Raw genomic sequence first — 22,318 nt, 5'->3', positions numbered from 1 at the left:
CACGCACGCACTCACCCGACATAATCACCGACGACGAACGACGCGAAAAAAACATGCGACCTGACGGACAGGCATCGCAAAACGGACTGGCTCAACTGTCATTTTTCAACCAGAGCCAGCCGCACCTTCACACACACACACGCACGCACTCACCCGACATAATCACCGACGACGAACGACGCGAAAAAAACATGCGACCTGACGGACAGGCATCGCAAAACGGACTGGCTCAATTGTCATTTTTCAACCAGAGCCAGCCGCACCTTCACACACACACACGCACGCACTCACCCGACATAATCACCGACGACGAACGACGCGAAAAAAACATGCGACCTGACGGACAGGCATCGCAAAACGGACTGGCTCAATTGTCATTTTTCAACCAGAGCCAGCCGCACCTTCACACACACACACGCACGCACTCACCCGACATAATCACCGACGACGAACGACGCGAAAAAAACATGCGACCTGACGGACAGGCATCGCAAAACGGACTGGCTCAATTGTCATTTTTCAACCAGAGCCAGCCGCACCTTCACACACACACACGCACGCACTCACCCGACATAATCACCGACGACGAACGACGCGAAAAAAACATGCGACCTGACGGACAGGCATCGCAAAACGGACTGGCTCAATTGTCATTTTTCAACCAGAGCCAGCCGCACCTTCACACACACACACGCACGCACTCACCCGACATAATCACCGACGACGAACGACGCGAAAAAAACATGCGACCTGACGGACAGGCATCGCAAAACGGACTGGCTCAACTGTCATTTTTCAACCAGAGCCAGCCGCACCTTCACACACACACACGCACGCACTCACCCGACATAATCACCGACGACGAACGACGCGAAAAAAACATGCGACCTGACGGACAGGCATCGCAAAACGGACTGGCTCAATTGTCATTTTTCAACCAGAGCCAGCCGCACCTTCACACACACACACGCACGCACTCACCCGACATAATCACCCACGACGAACGACGCGAAAAAAACATGCGACCTGACGGACAGGCATCGCAAAACGGACTGGCTCAATTGTCATTTTTCAACCAGAGCCAGCCGCACCTTCACACACACACACGCACGCACTCACCCGACATAATCACCGACGACGAACGACGCGAAAAAAACATGCGACCTGACGGACAGGCATCGCAAAACGGACTGGCTCAATTGTCATTTTTCAACCAGAGCCAGCCGCACCTTCACACACACACACGCACGCACTCACCCGACATAATCACCGACGACGAACGACGCGAAAAAAACATGCGACCTGACGGACAGGCATCGCAAAACGGACTGGCTCAACTGTCATTTTTCAACCAGAGCCAGCCGCACCTTCACACACACACACGCACGCACTCACCCGACATAATCACCGACGACGAACGACGCGAAAAAAACATGCGACCTGACGGACAGGCATCGCAAAACGGACTGGCTCAATTGTCATTTTTCAACCAGAGCCAGCCGCACCTTCACACACACACACGCACGCACTCACCCGACATAATCACCGACGACGAACGACGCGAAAAAAACATGCGACCTGACGGACAGGCATCGCAAAACGGACTGGCTCAATTGTCATTTTTCAACCAGAGCCAGCCGCACCTTCACACACACACACGCACGCACTCACCCGACATAATCACCGACGACGAACGACGCGAAAAAAACATGCGACCTGACGGACAGGCATCGCAAAACGGACTGGCTCAATTGTCATTTTTCAACCAGAGCCAGCCGCACCTTCACACACACACACGCACGCACTCACCCGACATAATCACCGACGACGAACGACGCGAAAAAAACATGCGACCTGACGGACAGGCATCGCAAAACGGACTGGCTCAATTGTCATTTTTCAACCAGAGCCAGCCGCACCTTCACACACACACACGCACGCACTCACCCGACATAATCACCGACGACGAACGACGCGAAAAAAACATGCGACCTGACGGACAGGCATCGCAAAACGGACTGGCTCAATTGTCATTTTTCAACCAGAGCCAGCCGCACCTTCACACACACACACGCACGCACTCACCCGACATAATCACCGACGACGAACGACGCGAAAAAAACATGCGACCTGACGGACAGGCATCGCAAAACGGACTGGCTCAATTGTCATTTTTCAACCAGAGCCAGCCGCACCTTCACACACACACACGCACGCACTCACCCGACATAATCACCGACGACGAACGACGCGAAAAAAACATGCGACCTGACGGACAGGCATCGCAAAACGGACTGGCTCAATTGTCATTTTTCAACCAGAGCCAGCCGCACCTTCACACACACACACGCACGCACTCACCCGACATAATCACCGACGACGAACGACGCGAAAAAAACATGCGACCTGACGGACAGGCATCGCAAAACGGACTGGCTCAATTGTCATTTTTCAACCAGAGCCAGCCGCACCTTCACACACACACACGCACGCACTCACCCGACATAATCACCGACGACGAACGACGCGAAAAAAACATGCGACCTGACGGACAGGCATCGCAAAACGGACTGGCTCAATTGTCATTTTTCAACCAGAGCCAGCCGCACCTTCACACACACACACGCACGCACTCACCCGACATAATCACCGACGACGAACGACGCGAAAAAAACATGCGACCTGACGGACAGGCATCGCAAAACGGACTGGCTCAACTGTCATTTTTCAACCAGAGCCAGCCGCACCTTCACACACACACACGCACGCACTCACCCGACATAATCACCGACGACGAACGACGCGAAAAAAACATGCGACCTGACGGACAGGCATCGCAAAACGGACTGGCTCAACTGTCATTTTTCAACCAGAGCCAGCCGCACCTTCACACACACACACGCACGCACTCACCCGACATAATCACCGACGACGAACGACGCGAAAAAAACATGCGACCTGACGGACAGGCATCGCAAAACGGACTGGCTCAATTGTCATTTTTCAACCAGAGCCAGCCGCACCTTCACACACACACACGCACGCACTCACCCGACATAATCACCGACGACGAACGACGCGAAAAAAACATGCGACCTGACGGACAGGCATCGCAAAACGGACTGGCTCAATTGTCATTTTTCAACCAGAGCCAGCCGCACCTTCACACACACACACGCACGCACTCACCCGACATAATCACCGACGACGAACGACGCGAAAAAAACATGCGACCTGACGGACAGGCATCGCAAAACGGACTGGCTCAATTGTCATTTTTCAACCAGAGCCAGCCGCACCTTCACACACACACACGCACGCACTCACCCGACATAATCACCGACGACGAACGACGCGAAAAAAACATGCGACCTGACGGACAGGCATCGCAAAACGGACTGGCTCAATTGTCATTTTTCAACCAGAGCCAGCCGCACCTTCACACACACACACGCACGCACTCACCCGACATAATCACCGACGACGAACGACGCGAAAAAAACATGCGACCTGACGGACAGGCATCGCAAAACGGACTGGCTCAACTGTCATTTTTCAACCAGAGCCAGCCGCACCTTCACACACACACACGCACGCACTCACCCGACATAATCACCGACGACGAACGACGCGAAAAAAACATGCGACCTGACGGACAGGCATCGCAAAACGGACTGGCTCAACTGTCATTTTTTCAACCAGAGCCAGCCGCACCTTCACACACACACACGCACGCACTCACCCGACATAATCACCCACGACGAACGACGCGAAAAAAACATGCGACCTGACGGACAGGCATCGCAAAACGGACTGGCTCAATTGTCATTTTTCAACCAGAGCCAGCCGCACCTTCACACACACACACGCACGCACTCACCCGACATAATCACCGACGACGAACGACGCGAAAAAAACATGCGACCTGACGGACAGGCATCGCAAAACGGACTGGCTCAATTGTCATTTTTCAACCAGAGCCAGCCGCACCTTCACACACACACACGCACGCACTCACCCGACATAATCACCGACGACGAACGACGCGAAAAAAACATGCGACCTGACGGACAGGCATCGCAAAACGGACTGGCTCAATTGTCATTTTTCAACCAGAGCCAGCCGCACCTTCACACACACACACGCACGCACTCACCCGACATAATCACCGACGACGAACGACGCGAAAAAAACATGCGACCTGACGGACAGGCATCGCAAAACGGACTGGCTCAACTGTCATTTTTCAACCAGAGCCAGCCGCACCTTCACACACACACACGCACGCACTCACCCGACATAATCACCGACGACGAACGACGCGAAAAAAACATGCGACCTGACGGACAGGCATCGCAAAACGGACTGGCTCAACTGTCATTTTTTCAACCAGAGCCAGCCGCACCTTCACACACACACACGCACGCACTCACCCGACATAATCACCGACGACGAACGACGCGAAAAAAACATGCGACCTGACGGACAGGCATCGCAAAACGGACTGGCTCAATTGTCATTTTTCAACCAGAGCCAGCCGCACCTTCACACACACACACGCACGCACTCACCCGACATAATCACCGACGACGAACGACGCGAAAAAAACATGCGACCTGACGGACAGGCATCGCAAAACGGACTGGCTCAATTGTCATTTTTCAACCAGAGCCAGCCGCACCTTCACACACACACACGCACGCACTCACCCGACATAATCACCGACGACGAACGACGCGAAAAAAACATGCGACCTGACGGACAGGCATCGCAAAACGGACTGGCTCAATTGTCATTTTTCAACCAGAGCCAGCCGCACCTTCACACACACACACGCACGCACTCACCCGACATAATCACCGACGACGAACGACGCGAAAAAAACATGCGACCTGACGGACAGGCATCGCAAAACGGACTGGCTCAACTGTCATTTTTCAACCAGAGCCAGCCGCACCTTCACACACACACACGCACGCACTCACCCGACATAATCACCGACGACGAACGACGCGAAAAAAACATGCGACCTGACGGACAGGCATCGCAAAACGGACTGGCTCAACTGTCATTTTTTCAACCAGAGCCAGCCGCACCTTCACACACACACACGCACGCACTCACCCGACATAATCACCGACGACGAACGACGCGAAAAAAACATGCGACCTGACGGACAGGCATCGCAAAACGGACTGGCTCAATTGTCATTTTTCAACCAGAGCCAGCCGCACCTTCACACACACACACGCACGCACTCACCCGACATAATCACCGACGACGAACGACGCGAAAAAAACATGCGACCTGACGGACAGGCATCGCAAAACGGACTGGCTCAATTGTCATTTTTCAACCAGAGCCAGCCGCACCTTCACACACACACACGCACGCACTCACCCGACATAATCACCGACGACGAACGACGCGAAAAAAACATGCGACCTGACGGACAGGCATCGCAAAACGGACTGGCTCAATTGTCATTTTTCAACCAGAGCCAGCCGCACCTTCACACACACACACGCACGCACTCACCCGACATAATCACCGACGACGAACGACGCGAAAAAAACATGCGACCTGACGGACAGGCATCGCAAAACGGACTGGCTCAACTGTCATTTTTCAACCAGAGCCAGCCGCACCTTCACACACACACACGCACGCACTCACCCGACATAATCACCGACGACGAACGACGCGAAAAAAACATGCGACCTGACGGACAGGCATCGCAAAACGGACTGGCTCAATTGTCATTTTTCAACCAGAGCCAGCCGCACCTTCACACACACACACGCACGCACTCACCCGACATAATCACCGACGACGAACGACGCGAAAAAAACATGCGACCTGACGGACAGGCATCGCAAAACGGACTGGCTCAACTGTCATTTTTTCAACCAGAGCCAGCCGCACCTTCACACACACACACGCACGCACTCACCCGACATAATCACCGACGACGAACGACGCGAAAAAAACATGCGACCTGACGGACAGGCATCGCAAAACGGACTGGCTCAATTGTCATTTTTCAACCAGAGCCAGCCGCACCTTCACACACACACACGCACGCACTCACCCGACATAATCACCGACGACGAACGACGCGAAAAAAACATGCGACCTGACGGACAGGCATCGCAAAACGGACTGGCTCAATTGTCATTTTTCAACCAGAGCCAGCCGCACCTTCACACACACACACGCACGCACTCACCCGACATAATCACCGACGACGAACGACGCGAAAAAAACATGCGACCTGACGGACAGGCATCGCAAAACGGACTGGCTCAACTGTCATTTTTCAACCAGAGCCAGCCGCACCTTCACACACACACACGCACGCACTCACCCGACATAATCACCGACGACGAACGACGCGAAAAAAACATGCGACCTGACGGACAGGCATCGCAAAACGGACTGGCTCAATTGTCATTTTTCAACCAGAGCCAGCCGCACCTTCACACACACACACGCACGCACTCACCCGACATAATCACCGACGACGAACGACGCGAAAAAAACATGCGACCTGACGGACAGGCATCGCAAAACGGACTGGCTCAATTGTCATTTTTCAACCAGAGCCAGCCGCACCTTCACACACACACACGCACGCACTCACCCGACATAATCACCGACGACGAACGACGCGAAAAAAACATGCGACCTGACGGACAGGCATCGCAAAACGGACTGGCTCAACTGTCATTTTTCAACCAGAGCCAGCCGCACCTTCACACACACACACGCACGCACTCACCCGACATAATCACCGACGACGAACGACGCGAAAAAAACATGCGACCTGACGGACAGGCATCGCAAAACGGACTGGCTCAATTGTCATTTTTCAACCAGAGCCAGCCGCACCTTCACACACACACACGCACGCACTCACCCGACATAATCACCGACGACGAACGACGCGAAAAAAACATGCGACCTGACGGACAGGCATCGCAAAACGGACTGGCTCAACTGTCATTTTTCAACCAGAGCCAGCCGCACCTTCACACACACACACGCACGCACTCACCCGACATAATCACCGACGACGAACGACGCGAAAAAAACATGCGACCTGACGGACAGGCATCGCAAAACGGACTGGCTCAACTGTCATTTTTCAACCAGAGCCAGCCGCACCTTCACACACACACACGCACGCACTCACCCGACATAATCACCGACGACGAACGACGCGAAAAAAACATGCGACCTGACGGACAGGCATCGCAAAACGGACTGGCTCAATTGTCATTTTTCAACCAGAGCCAGCCGCACCTTCACACACACACACGCACGCACTCACCCGACATAATCACCGACGACGAACGACGCGAAAAAAACATGCGACCTGACGGACAGGCATCGCAAAACGGACTGGCTCAACTGTCATTTTTCAACCAGAGCCAGCCGCACCTTCACACACACACACGCACGCACTCACCCGACATAATCACCGACGACGAACGACGCGAAAAAAACATGCGACCTGACGGACAGGCATCGCAAAACGGACTGGCTCAATTGTCATTTTTCAACCAGAGCCAGCCGCACCTTCACACACACACACGCACGCACTCACCCGACATAATCACCGACGACGAACGACGCGAAAAAAACATGCGACCTGACGGACAGGCATCGCAAAACGGACTGGCTCAACTGTCATTTTTCAACCAGAGCCAGCCGCACCTTCACACACACACACGCACGCACTCACCCGACATAATCACCGACGACGAACGACGCGAAAAAAACATGCGACCTGACGGACAGGCATCGCAAAACGGACTGGCTCAATTGTCATTTTTCAACCAGAGCCAGCCGCACCTTCACACACACACACGCACGCACTCACCCGACATAATCACCGACGACGAACGACGCGAAAAAAACATGCGACCTGACGGACAGGCATCGCAAAACGGACTGGCTCAACTGTCATTTTTCAACCAGAGCCAGCCGCACCTTCACACACACACACGCACGCACTCACCCGACATAATCACCGACGACGAACGACGCGAAAAAAACATGCGACCTGACGGACAGGCATCGCAAAACGGACTGGCTCAATTGTCATTTTTCAACCAGAGCCAGCCGCACCTTCACACACACACACGCACGCACTCACCCGACATAATCACCGACGACGAACGACGCGAAAAAAACATGCGACCTGACGGACAGGCATCGCAAAACGGACTGGCTCAACTGTCATTTTTCAACCAGAGCCAGCCGCACCTTCACACACACACACGCACGCACTCACCCGACATAATCACCGACGACGAACGACGCGAAAAAAACATGCGACCTGACGGACAGGCATCGCAAAACGGACTGGCTCAATTGTCATTTTTCAACCAGAGCCAGCCGCACCTTCACACACACACACGCACGCACTCACCCGACATAATCACCGACGACGAACGACGCGAAAAAAACATGCGACCTGACGGACAGGCATCGCAAAACGGACTGGCTCAACTGTCATTTTTCAACCAGAGCCAGCCGCACCTTCACACACACACACGCACGCACTCACCCGACATAATCACCGACGACGAACGACGCGAAAAAAACATGCGACCTGACGGACAGGCATCGCAAAACGGACTGGCTCAATTGTCATTTTTCAACCAGAGCCAGCCGCACCTTCACACACACACACGCACGCACTCACCCGACATAATCACCGACGACGAACGACGCGAAAAAAACATGCGACCTGACGGACAGGCATCGCAAAACGGACTGGCTCAACTGTCATTTTTCAACCAGAGCCAGCCGCACCTTCACACACACACACGCACGCACTCACCCGACATAATCACCGACGACGAACGACGCGAAAAAAACATGCGACCTGACGGACAGGCATCGCAAAACGGACTGGCTCAACTGTCATTTTTCAACCAGAGCCAGCCGCACCTTCACACACACACACGCACGCACTCACCCGACATAATCACCGACGACGAACGACGCGAAAAAAACATGCGACCTGACGGACAGGCATCGCAAAACGGACTGGCTCAACTGTCATTTTTCAACCAGAGCCAGCCGCACCTTCACACACACACACGCACGCACTCACCCGACATAATCACCGACGACGAACGACGCGAAAAAAACATGCGACCTGACGGACAGGCATCGCAAAACGGACTGGCTCAACTGTCATTTTTCAACCAGAGCCAGCCGCACCTTCACACACACACACGCACGCACTCACCCGACATAATCACCGACGACGAACGACGCGAAAAAAACATGCGACCTGACGGACAGGCATCGCAAAACGGACTGGCTCAATTGTCATTTTTCAACCAGAGCCAGCCGCACCTTCACACACACACACGCACGCACTCACCCGACATAATCACCGACGACGAACGACGCGAAAAAAACATGCGACCTGACGGACAGGCATCGCAAAACGGACTGGCTCAACTGTCATTTTTCAACCAGAGCCAGCCGCACCTTCACACACACACACGCACGCACTCACCCGACATAATCACCGACGACGAACGACGCGAAAAAAACATGCGACCTGACGGACAGGCATCGCAAAACGGACTGGCTCAACTGTCATTTTTCAACCAGAGCCAGCCGCACCTTCACACACACACACGCACGCACTCACCCGACATAATCACCGACGACGAACGACGCGAAAAAAACATGCGACCTGACGGACAGGCATCGCAAAACGGACTGGCTCAATTGTCATTTTTCAACCAGAGCCAGCCGCACCTTCACACACACACACGCACGCACTCACCCGACATAATCACCGACGACGAACGACGCGAAAAAAACATGCGACCTGACGGACAGGCATCGCAAAACGGACTGGCTCAATTGTCATTTTTCAACCAGAGCCAGCCGCACCTTCACACACACACACGCACGCACTCACCCGACATAATCACCGACGACGAACGACGCGAAAAAAACATGCGACCTGACGGACAGGCATCGCAAAACGGACTGGCTCAACTGTCATTTTTCAACCAGAGCCAGCCGCACCTTCACACACACACACGCACGCACTCACCCGACATAATCACCGACGACGAACGACGCGAAAAAAACATGCGACCTGACGGACAGGCATCGCAAAACGGACTGGCTCAACTGTCATTTTTTCAACCAGAGCCAGCCGCACCTTCACACACACACACGCACGCACTCACCCGACATAATCACCCACGACGAACGACGCGAAAAAAACATGCGACCTGACGGACAGGCATCGCAAAACGGACTGGCTCAATTGTCATTTTTCAACCAGAGCCAGCCGCACCTTCACACACACACACGCACGCACTCACCCGACATAATCACCGACGACGAACGACGCGAAAAAAACATGCGACCTGACGGACAGGCATCGCAAAACGGACTGGCTCAATTGTCATTTTTCAACCAGAGCCAGCCGCACCTTCACACACACACACGCACGCACTCACCCGACATAATCACCGACGACGAACGACGCGAAAAAAACATGCGACCTGACGGACAGGCATCGCAAAACGGACTGGCTCAACTGTCATTTTTTCAACCAGAGCCAGCCGCACCTTCACACACACACACGCACGCACTCACCCGACATAATCACCGACGACGAACGACGCGAAAAAAACATGCGACCTGACCAAGAGTGTGCCACTTCAGGTTTTCGGCACGGTTCTGGCACGGCGCCAGCACTTTTGAGCCCCGAGCCCACTTTTTTGCAAATCTGGGTAACTTTTGTTGAAAGTGTAAATCATTTGACGTTTTCTTACGTCAAGCACGGTTTCGGATTTTGTTTGTTTGTTTTTGCTTTTTCGGTTTTGTGACTGATTCTGGCCGGAAGTGGAATGTTTTTGGGATTCTGCTAGTGCTGAATTTTGGTGTAAGCGAAACGAGTCGCTTCCCACTGTTTCTTGTATAATTTTCCTGTTGTGGTCCGGAACCAATTTCATATTTTTCCAGTGCCACCATCGCTGTTTTTTGACGAGAACTTGCAGAGATGGAGCAGCTGCAATTTCATTTCACGGAGCTGGAGAAACAGTCCACGCTGTTCAACTCGATGCGGTTCATGATTGGGGACATAACACTGCCGGATACGCCAATCGCAAGAAAAACAAAATTTGCAAGCACGCGTGGCTGACCGATCATAAGCTGGGAATGTCCGAAGGGAACACTTAGACGTCGAGACGCCTCAAGAACAGCGCTTGTGTTCGTTCTTTAACGACTTGGACTCGCGTCGAGCAGGTCGCTCGCAGGGTGAATTCTGCTTGCCGTCACAGATTAACCGGCTGTGGGGAAGGCAACTCGGAATCTGCGGGCAACATTTTCGAAGACACGCTGTGGGAGAAGGAAAAAGAACTGTTCGAACGATTGAGCTTCGACGATCGACCAATGATCTTGACGAGGCGGACAAATCGACCTCGATGATAATGTCCCACTTGACGACTTTGACTACAGTCTAGGTCGTAAGTCAATCGTTGATAGCGCCTTGAGCTGGAGAAGACGATCGAGGTGTGTGCTGAATCAAGTCGAGTTTAAACCTTCGTTAAGCCATCTGCACGTGTTCCTGATCAACATCAGCAGAATCCGATGCGAAACCGGGAAGCGCACGCAAGACCAAGCTAACGACCCACGTGACGGTAAACATGCGGATCTCGCGATGTGCCTCAGACGTCTGCGCCATTCCCACGCAGTCACGGCCATTCTCATTCATCGTGAAGGACGATTTCATCCAACCTCCGTCGGGTTGTGTGACGCCCACAAATGGACCTGCACCGCCGATCTGCTGAAGTCGATCGCAGCGGTACGAAGTTCTAGCGTCAGCAAAGAGTGGACCACGGCGTGGGAGTTACATTTTCCGCACGAAATCCACATTCCGGGAAAGCTTTCTTCGCGCCAGACGCTAATGCCACCGGTAAGTACACCAAACATTAATCGATTTTGAATTTGTAGGTTAACGTAATTTTAATTCCGCAGATCCGATCAAGCGAGAATTCGTACATTGACGACGACTTTAGCCAGGGCCAGCTGCAGCAGCTGTTGGTCGATCACGCAAACTTTTTAGATATAGCCGATCACAGCATCTACCCGGAGCAGACGATTTACGATACGAAAGAAGATCCGCAAGAAGGCAGCAAAGGGGACCAAGAAACCACTCCTTGGTGGTCCGGAACGTGCTGGCTACGACGGTCTCTAGATCAACTATTGTACGGGTGGTTCCGCAGGAAGTTCCGCGAGTTGATACGGTGCTGAAAAATATTGAGAACGCAATTGAAGAACCTCGTGAAGATCATGGACAATTAGAGGTTGAGGAGCTTATTGATTCGCTACCCGGGACGATGGTTCCGTGGTTTGGCCCCGTCGGGGAATCAGCAATTCGATCGGCACCGAGTGTGGGTGCTGTGCCACTTGAAGTAGGGAGCGCTGAGGGTCGTGAGATGAAACGTATTCCCCCCACCTCCATGTGAACAAGTATTCATACAAATACAAATTTTTGTATGGAGCGTGGACAAACCTGAATCATATTTTATGGATGGACCCTACGGTGTAAAGAAAGGAAATATGTAGAAAAATAAAAAAGTTTTACCAAGTATAAGGTTTATCAATAAAACCGACAGGGCGGATTGCAGGTTCTCAACAATACGGCGCCCGATCCGATGATCAAGAAAATGATGGCGTCTGGTGGGACCGTGATCAACTTTAAGCGCGTTTCCACGTTCGGGTTCTACGAGTAGGTATGAGTAAGTTTTGTAGCTCTGCTCGATGACCACAAGAAAGAGGCTCAATCGGTGAATCGGACCAGACACAATGTTCGGAGACGACGAAGCTTTCTGCTTTATTTTTAGCATTCTGGACCAATTCTAAGGCATCCTGACGGGTTGCGGCGAGGGAGCGGTGCTGGTGGTGGCGGCGGCAGTGGCCGAGGAGGTGGCATATCCGGCAAAACGAATCAGAACGCAAGAGGAGTAACTCAAACGTTCCGAGACGCACGCGGTCCTGCAAGGTGTTGCCCAAGGCGGGATTTCCGAGTCCGCACTATTGCGAAATCGTGTCATCTTAAAACGTCCTCCCCTTCACCCCCGTTATACAATTGTAAAAGAACATGGCACATGGATTATACAATAAATAGAACTAAAAACCTGCCAGACCCGCCAGGACCTAAGTGTCACTATCGGATTCCGACAAGAATATTAATCCAGTCGCAGGAGATCCCGTTCCGGTTCAGCTGCTTCTCCGGCGAAATAAAGCTGCTGATACTGACTCAATAAGAACGGGCGTATCAGAACGTCACTGTCCGTGGCCATTACTATCCACTATCAGGTCCAAATCTCCTCCACCGAATTTTTACGACCATTTTCGTCCTGTATTCAACCAAGTTCGAGTCCGTCATCGAGTGGTCAATATCGCAATATTTGCTTGGTACTTTGCCGCAGGCGTGGTTGGCGGAGGTGCTGTAGTTGCCGCCGTCGTCGTCACTCTTGGCGTTTGAGCACTCGAGCAGGTAATCCAAGTTGCAATCTGCACCTGCAAGTCGCGCAAGACCGTTGTGGTCTCCTCATTGCAGTTCTCCTTCCCTTGGCTGACGATTAGTCCGGGACACTTGCTCGCACAACATTGGCAGATCTTCTTCTGATCACCAAACGTCTCAAAGTTGTAGTTGAAGGTGAGCTCTTAGCAATGGCGGAGAAAAGAGTAAGAAGAGTCAGTTGTAGAAAGTGTTTTACCGGGATTTTGAAGAACTTACCGCCTTGAGATCCTTGAGGGCAAACAGCCCCACGGATTAGCTTCCGCCGACCTTCCACATCATCATCTCGCAGTTGGGCTTTCACGAGTGGTTGATGAACTGGGCCAAGTTGCAATTGGGCCCCGCGTCGGTCGTCAGCTTCGAGTCCACCGTCAGAAAGTAGACATTTTTGTCCTTTTGCTCCTGCTTTTGCTTTATCCGCCGCGTCAACTCCTTATTGTTGATCACTTCTCGTACTCGATCACAAACTGACCATGGTGGATGTCCTTCTATACGACCAGACCCCGCTTGTTGGGTATCCGTTGGGCCGCCAGTGCCGGGTACTGCTCCCGTTCGAAGCACTGGTTCTGGCAACTTTCGCCAGCTGGACAAATCTTCGGATTGCCCTTCACGAGCACCGCACGCTTGATGCAGTTCGAGTCTAGCCCGCACGGGTCCGTGTTCGACGATTTGCACTCACAGATTGAATCCTCCTGTTGAAATAGAACAGACATAACAATTGATACGGAAAACCATCCCCTCGACAAACTCACCTCCTCGTCTCCGGCCGCGTTTTGCCCTCTCAGCGAAGCAACATACTTGTAGGACTTGAACATCACGTACATTGGCGATTCCAAGGCGTAATTTGGTTGTGCCTACAGCCGTTCGAAAACTTGCCGTGCCAAGCGCAGTGCCTCGTTGTACCACTCCATCATGTCCGACCGCTTCTGGCTCGCCCTCGTGATGGAGGTAGATTCACCTCCGGTTAATACACCCAAAGTCGTGCGTGTCGAAGAAGTGCACGTAAATGTCCATTTGCTCGTGTTTCCGCCGGAACACTAAGTCCAGGACCGCTGGCGGAATATTTGGCCCAGACGATCTCATCGTACAGGTGCAGTCGGCCGGATTCGAACTCTCCACCTTCCGGCGGGTTGAACTGGAGGCACTCGAGGCTGTAGGCCGTCAGACAGGTTTTGCAGCAAATGATACTTCCGCCCTTGCAGCACAGGAAACTCCAGTTGACGTTGATTGAGCACTGCTCGAGTAAGTGCTTAGGGCAGATCGTGGTCGACGTGGTCAGCAGCTGGGATCCGACGGGCACCGCTTGGCATCCGGGTGGTCCGAAAAAAAAAACGCGTTCAATCTTCGCAGGAAAAAAATGTGTTTGGTTTTGTTTTGATGTTTTTGGCTGACAGTGACAGCTGTTGTGCGATGCACGCTAAATTGATTTCCAAAAATCGGCTACTTTTCAATCAAAGTTCCAGACACGGTTCCAGCTCGGTGCTGGCTCCGCGCTCGAGGTTTCAGCACCGAGCTCGAGGTTCCAGCTCCGGCAGAACCGAAGTGTCACCCCCCTAGGACCTGACGGACAGGCATCGCAAAACGGACTGGCTCAATTGTCATTTTTCAACCAGAGCCAGCCGCACCTTCACACACACACACGCACGCACTCACCCGACATAATCACCGACGACGAACGACGCGAAAAAAACATGCGACCTGACGGACAGGCATCGCAAAACGGACTGGCTCAACTGTCATTTTTCAACCAGAGCCAGCCGCACCTTCACACACACACACGCACGCACTCACCCGACATAATCACCGACGACGAACGACGCGAAAAAAACATGCGACCTGACGGACAGGCATCGCAAAACGGACTGGCTCAACTGTCATTTTTTCAACCAGAGCCAGCCGCACCTTCACACACACACACGCACGCACTCACCCGACATAATCACCCACGACGAACGACGCGAAAAAAACATGCGACCTGACGGACAGGCATCGCAAAACGGACTGGCTCAATTGTCGTTTTTCAACCAGAGCCAGCCGCACCTTCACACACACACACGCACGCACTCACCCGACATAATCACCGACGACGAACGACGCGAAAAAAACATGCGACCTGACGGACAGGCATCGCAAAACGGACTGGCTCAATTGTCATTTTTCAACCAGAGCCAGCCGCACCTTCACACACACACACGCACGCACTCACCCGACATAATCACCGACGACGAACGACGCGAAAAAAACATGCGACCTGACGGACAGGCATCGCAAAACGGACTGGCTCAACTGTCATTTTTCAACCAGAGCCAGCCGCACCTTCACACACACACACGCACGCACTCACCCGACATAATCACCGACGACGAACGACGCGAAAAAAACATGCGACCTGACGGACAGGCATCGCAAAACGGACTGGCTCAACTGTCATTTTTTCAACCAGAGCCAGCCGCACCTTCACACACACACACGCACGCACTCACCCGACATAATCACCGACGACGAACGACGCGAAAAAAACATGCGACCTGACGGACAGGCATCGCAAAACGGACTGGCTCAATTGTCATTTTTCAACCAGAGCCAGCCGCACCTTCACACACACACACGCACGCACTCACCCGACATAATCACCGACGACGAACGACGCGAAAAAAACATGCGACCTGACGGACAGGCATCGCAAAACGGACTGGCTCAATTGTCATTTTTCAACCAGAGCCAGCCGCACCTTCACACACACACACGCACGCACTCACCCGACATAATCACCGACGACGAACGACGCGAAAAAAACATGCGACCTGACGGACAGGCATCGCAAAACGGACTGGCTCAACTGTCATTTTTCAACCAGAGCCAGCCGCACCTTCACACACACACACGCACGCACTCACCCGACATAATCACCGACGACGAACGACGCGAAAAAAACATGCGACCTGACGGACAGGCATCGCAAAACGGACTGGCTCAACTGTCATTTTTTCAACCAGAGCCAGCCGCACCTTCACACACACACACGCACGCACTCACCCGACATAATCACCGACGACGAACGACGCGAAAAAAACATGCGACCTGACGGACAGGCATCGCAAAACGGACTGGCTCAATTGTCGTTTTTCAACCAGAGCCAGCCGCACCTTCACACACACACACGCACGCACTCACCCGACATAATCACCGACGACGAACGACGCGAAAAAAACATGCGACCTGACGGACAGGCATCGCAAAACGGACTGGCTCAACTGTCATTTTTTCAACCAGAGCCAGCCGCACCTTCACACACACACACGCACGCACTCACCCGACATAATCACCGACGACGAACGACGCGAAAAAAACATGCGACCTGACGGACAGGCATCGCAAAACGGACTGGCTCAACTGTCATTTTTCAACCAGAGCCAGCCGCACCTTCACACACACACACGCACGCACTCACCCGACATAATCACCGACGACGAACGACGCGAAAAAAACATGCGACCTGACGGACAGGCATCGCAAAACGGACTGGCTCAATTGTCATTTTTCAACCAGAGCCAGCCGCACCTTCACACACACACACGCACGCACTCACCCGACATAATCACCGACGACGAACGACGCGAAAAAAACATGCGACCTGACGGACAGGCATCGCAAAACGGACTGGCTCAACTGTCATTTTTCAACCAGAGCCAGCCGCACCTTCACACACACACACGCACGCACTCACCCGACATAATCACCGACGACGAACGACGCGAAAAAAACATGCGACCTGACGGACAGGCATCGCAAAACGGACTGGCTCAACTGTCATTTTTTCAACCAGAGCCAGCCGCACCTTCACACACACACACGCACGCACTCACCCGACATAATCACCGACGACGAACGACGCGAAAAAAACATGCGACCTGACGGACAGGCATCGCAAAACGGACTGGCTCAATTGTCATTTTTCAACCAGAGCCAGCCGCACCTTCACACACACACACGCACGCACTCACCCGACATAATCACCGACGACGAACGACGCGAAAAAAACATGCGACCTGACGGACAGGCATCGCAAAACGGACTGGCTCAATTGTCATTTTTCAACCAGAGCCAGCCGCACCTTCACACACACACACGCACGCACTCACCCGACATAATCACCGACGACGAACGACGCGAAAAAAACATGCGACCTGACGGACAGGCATCGCAAAACGGACTCTCTGGCAACCCTGTCTCGTGATATGGCCACTTAAGTGATATTGATGTACTTTTTTGAAGCCGGATCTCACTTAAATGTCTGTAAACTATGTCGTATCCACTATCCGTCCTATTGTTGTTTAGGTTATCAAAAGACCTTTCCAACGAGTGCAAAACATTGAAGATTTGGCAACCCTGTCTCGAGATATGGCCACTTAAATGATATTGATGTACTTTTTTGAAGCCGGATCTCACTTAAATGTATGTAAACTATGTCCGGCACCATTATCCGATCCAACGTTGGTTAGGTTATCAAAAGACCTTTCCAACGAGTCCAAAACATTGAAGATCTGGCAACCCTGTCTCGAGATATGGCCTTTTAAGTGATACTGATGTACTTTTTTGAAGCCGGATCTCACTTAAATGTCTGTAAACTATGTCGTATCCACTATCCGTCCTATTGTTGTTTAGGTTATCAAAAGACCTTTCCAACGAGTGCAAAACATTGAAGATTTGGCAACCCTGTCTCGAGATATGGCCACTTAAATGATATTGATGTACTTTTTTGAAGCCGGATCTCACTTAAATGTATGTAAACTAGGTCCGGATCTACCATCCGACCCATTGTTGGTTAGGTTATCAAAATACCTTTCCAACGAGTCTAAAACATTGAACATCTGGCAACCCTGTCTCGTGATATGGCCACTTAAGTGATATTGATGTACTTTTTTGAAGCCGGATCTCACTTAAATGTATGTAAACTATGTCCGGCTCCATTATCCGATCCAACGTTGTTTAGGTTATCAAAAGACCTTTCCAACGAGTGCAAAACATTGAAGATTTGGCAACCCTGTCTCGAGATATGGCCACTTAAATGATATTGATGTACTTTTTTGAAGCCGGATCTCACTTAAATGTATGTAAACTATGTCCGAGTCCATCTTTCAACCCAACGTTGGTTAGGTTATCAAAAGACCTTTCCAACGAGTCTAAAACATTGAAGATCTGGCAACCCTGTCTCGAGATATGGCCACTTAAGTGATATCGATGTACTTTTTGGAAGCCGGATCTAAAAAATAGATGAAACTTGTGTACAGCCATTGTTGTGAGGAAGGCTCCAACCACATAGGTGGATTAAGTTAGTTTTTTGAAAAAATAGTGATTTTTGGAAAAATAAATTCGACGTAACTTTTAGTGTAAAATTGAATTTCCAATCGAAAAGTACTTAACAGATTTTTCAATAAAGGGCTCTGTTTTTAAGATATAGCCACCGAAAGTTTGATTTTAGCGAAACATTTGCAGTTTTTCGTTTTTGAAAATAGTGTCCATGAGTGACCATCTCTAAAAATATTGTTTTTGAAAAGTTCAGAAAATTTGCTATAAAATTGTCCAAAACCTGTACCTCTAGTTCAGCGGCTCAAAGAAAAAGAAACAGGAAATCTCACCCAAACAACTTACCATTTTCTAATGTCGATATCTCCGCAACTAATGGTCTGATTTTTAATAATAAAGCATTAATTTTCCGATCTTTTCGAATTTTTTTTTTTAAATTAAATCAAGACAGCATTTTAAATGGGCGTAATATGCAATGTTTAACCATTTTAAAATGTTAGTCTTGATTAGCATTAGCATTAGCATTAGCATTTGGAGGACGCCCCACCACCGGAAGGCTCCACAACGCTTATCCCACTGTTTGGTCTGGTTGTGTTAGACCCTCATCCGGAACAATAATCCAACACGGGAGATACCATGTCTTCATCTTTTGATGAGTGTGTAATACAGCCCAGGGCATAAGGGGGTCCACGCCGGGTCCAAGCTATCCTCAGGGAAATGAAGGAATGTTAGTAAACACCTATCTAAAGTGCGCAGGGACCCCTACGTCACCTTAGTGGTATAGATGTTTGTAGGGAGGTTTTGGACTCAATGTTAGTAGGAGAGGTAGAACCCTAGGATATACCCCGAAAGGTATTGCGGGCGAATCAAGTAGAGTTAGTTTTTTTTATTATTAAACAGTACAGATTGCACAGTGTAAAAGATGCATGATTTATAGATATTCTATTTAAAGCAACGGCAGAAACAACGCGACGAAGCCGTGCATGAATAAATTGACTGTTGTATTACTAAACAAATCATTTTCTCCGGTAAAAGCAATGTTGATTAAACACAGTTTTAAGATATCTGCTATTAAACTCAAGCTATCGACTGTAAAAGTAAAGAGAAGTTTATATTTTCCTTTAAATTATTATATGTTTAAGCGAAATTCGAGGTTGTAAATGATTTAACGCATAATTAGAATCTTGATTTTAAACTTTTACAGCGATGCAGAGGAAACAAAAAATATTTATTTGTTTGTTTTATTTAATAAAATGTAAGAGTTAGAAGTTAAAGTTTAACGACCGATTCAAAGGCATACTTAGTTAAAATTTAAATGTTTGTGTAATGGGATTAATCAACATATTTAATATTTTTTCAATAAATACAATAATAATGTATATCTAATAAAAGAACGCAAAAAAAAACAATCAAAAAATCAAGAGTAAAGAAAAAGGAAAGGTCTCACCCGAGTTCTACAGATTATCCGGTCATCTGGTGATGTGCAATCCTCTGCCGATGATCAAAAAACATTGTAGGAGCCAGCACGCCAGCACTACTGTGGACCAGTCCATCGTTCAGCCATCTCACCTCCACAAGTCTAGCAGGAAAGCTTGTCCCTTTCACTCATTGAACACGTCAAACGTCCGGCAACATCCTTGCGGATAGAAACCCAACCCTCTAACACAACACTCTCCCCCACGCACTCGCTGTGTGAAAATCCGATTCCGGTTCCACACCAGGTTCAGCGACGAATGCAGCAGTTCACTAACACTCGCGATGTCAAAGCTGCTAAGATTCTTCAAAACAATATGAGCTTTAGTAACAGCGATCAAATTAGACTCCATGTGAGAAAAACACTACTTGATTTCTTTCCCAGAAGCAGATTCTACAACTACGCCAATTTTAGACGAACCAGACGAACACAATTTTCTCACTTGACAGTCTCAACACCCGTTGCCACTTTACTCATTTTTCGGCACCTCTCTCTGTTTATTTTTGGATTTCGTTCCCGAAAAATAACCCCTCGGTTTGTACTAAATGCCGCCTGACATCTCTAAATGTATCCAAGGCTTGGTTTAACAGTACTAATTCTTCTCGCTCACTCATCTTCCGGAGGGCGTAGCCCAACTTTTTGAGGCTACCTCTTGCTGGTGAGAGGCTTCCAAAAAAAGCAAAATTCCGGCACTTTTCGCGAAAAAACATCAGACTCCAACCACTCCCACCATAAAAACTACCTCAGCGAAGACCACTGCCACCGAAACTCGCACAAACTCCCAAAAAACAGCGAAAAACGACCGAACCGACGACCGCAGCAAAACACGACCACTCGCGATCAGACTAATGGTACGTTCCTTTTAAAATGTTAGTCTTGATCTGAAAATTTTCAAAATATTTTTTTCGAAAAGATCGGAAAATTTCACGAATGTTTTATGTTTAAACATTGTAAATCGGACCTTCAGTTGCTGAGATATCGACGTTAGAAAATTGTGGGTTGCTTGGGTGAGACTTGGAAAGCATCAATTTTCCTGTTTCTTTTTCTTCAAGCCGCTGTATCTCAGGAACTAGAGGTACAGGTTTTGGATAATTTTATAGCAAATTTTCTGAGCTTTTCAATTTTTTTTTTACCATGGTCACTCATGGTCACTATTCTTCAAACTTTCGGTGGCTATATTTTGAAAACAGAGCCCTTTATCAAAAAATCTGTAATGTACTTTTTGATTGGAAATTCTATTTTACATTAAAAAAATACGTGAAATTTGGTTTTGCATGAAATTTCGATTTTTTCCAACTATCACTATTTATTTCAAAAATTCACAACTCGGCGGCAGATTTTTTGACCATGTTTCTCTATGGCTCAAAAGTTGCAGGTTTTTGTCCTCTAAAACATAAAAATCTCGAAAATCAAAAAATTACATATTTTGGGAAATTGAGTCAACAATACCTAAAATTTTGCCGAAGACACCAAATTGATCACAGCTGTTTGAATATGAACGTATCATTTTTGTATGGACAGCAGCCAAAATTGTATGGAGACTTGTATGGGTGAACCAATGACACAAAATAGCTTCTTTGGTCATATGGAAGGCCCCCACAATGTTTGAACCAAATAAAAAAATACAAAAAAAAAATGGTTGAAATCGGCCGAATTCGTAGATAGTTGCTCAGGTTTATAATCTCTTTCCAACCAGTTTAAATAAATGTGAAAATTACTCAGTACGATATAAAGTATAAACAGCCGAGCTTCCGTGGCCGTGAGGTTACGGGTTTCGCCTTGTAAGCGGAAGGTGATGGGTTCGATTCCTGTCTGGCTCGGCAAAGTCAGATCCCTTCAAAGAGTAATTCTACTCACTGGGAATACTGACCGGTAGGGGATGGGTTTCGACTAGCGGCGTGCTGGGTTTCCAATCCAGAGGTCGTGAGTTCGATTCTCGTACCGGGATGATGAAGTTT

The 22,318-nt window shown here is 50.0% G+C and overlaps 1 protein-coding gene and 1 pseudogene across 2 annotated transcripts; one reads left to right on the top strand and one right to left on the bottom strand.

Annotated features, from left to right (window-relative positions):
- Nucleotides 1-10,869: 10,869 nt before the first annotated feature.
- Nucleotides 10,870-12,428, top strand: LOC120414777 (uncharacterized). 2 transcript variants are annotated; one of them, XM_052708494.1, is made up of 3 exons: nucleotides 10,870-10,936; nucleotides 11,017-11,968; nucleotides 12,031-12,428. In XM_052708494.1, exons 2-3 carry the CDS (start codon nucleotides 11,714-11,716, stop codon nucleotides 12,304-12,306), a joined length of 531 nt encoding a protein of 176 aa, XP_052564454.1. In that variant the 5' UTR covers nucleotides 10,870-10,936; nucleotides 11,017-11,713; the 3' UTR covers nucleotides 12,307-12,428. The 2 variants fall into 2 exon arrangements, with proteins under 2 accessions (XP_052564454.1, XP_039432024.1); XM_039576090.2 differs by lacking the exon at nucleotides 10,870-10,936 and having other exon boundaries at nucleotides 10,960-11,968.
- On the bottom strand, nucleotides 10,954-20,837 carry LOC120414753 (histone-lysine N-methyltransferase NSD3-like; annotated as a pseudogene).
- Between the last annotated feature and the right edge of the window lie 1,481 nt (nucleotides 20,838-22,318).

The sequence above is a fragment of the Culex pipiens genome, chromosome 2, assembly GCF_016801865.2.
Source record: "Culex pipiens pallens isolate TS chromosome 2, TS_CPP_V2, whole genome shotgun sequence".
NCBI classification, from domain to species: domain Eukaryota; kingdom Metazoa; phylum Arthropoda; class Insecta; order Diptera; family Culicidae; genus Culex; species Culex pipiens.
The sequence above is the reverse complement of the archived record's forward strand: the minus strand, read 5'-3'. Positions and strand labels throughout refer to the sequence as shown.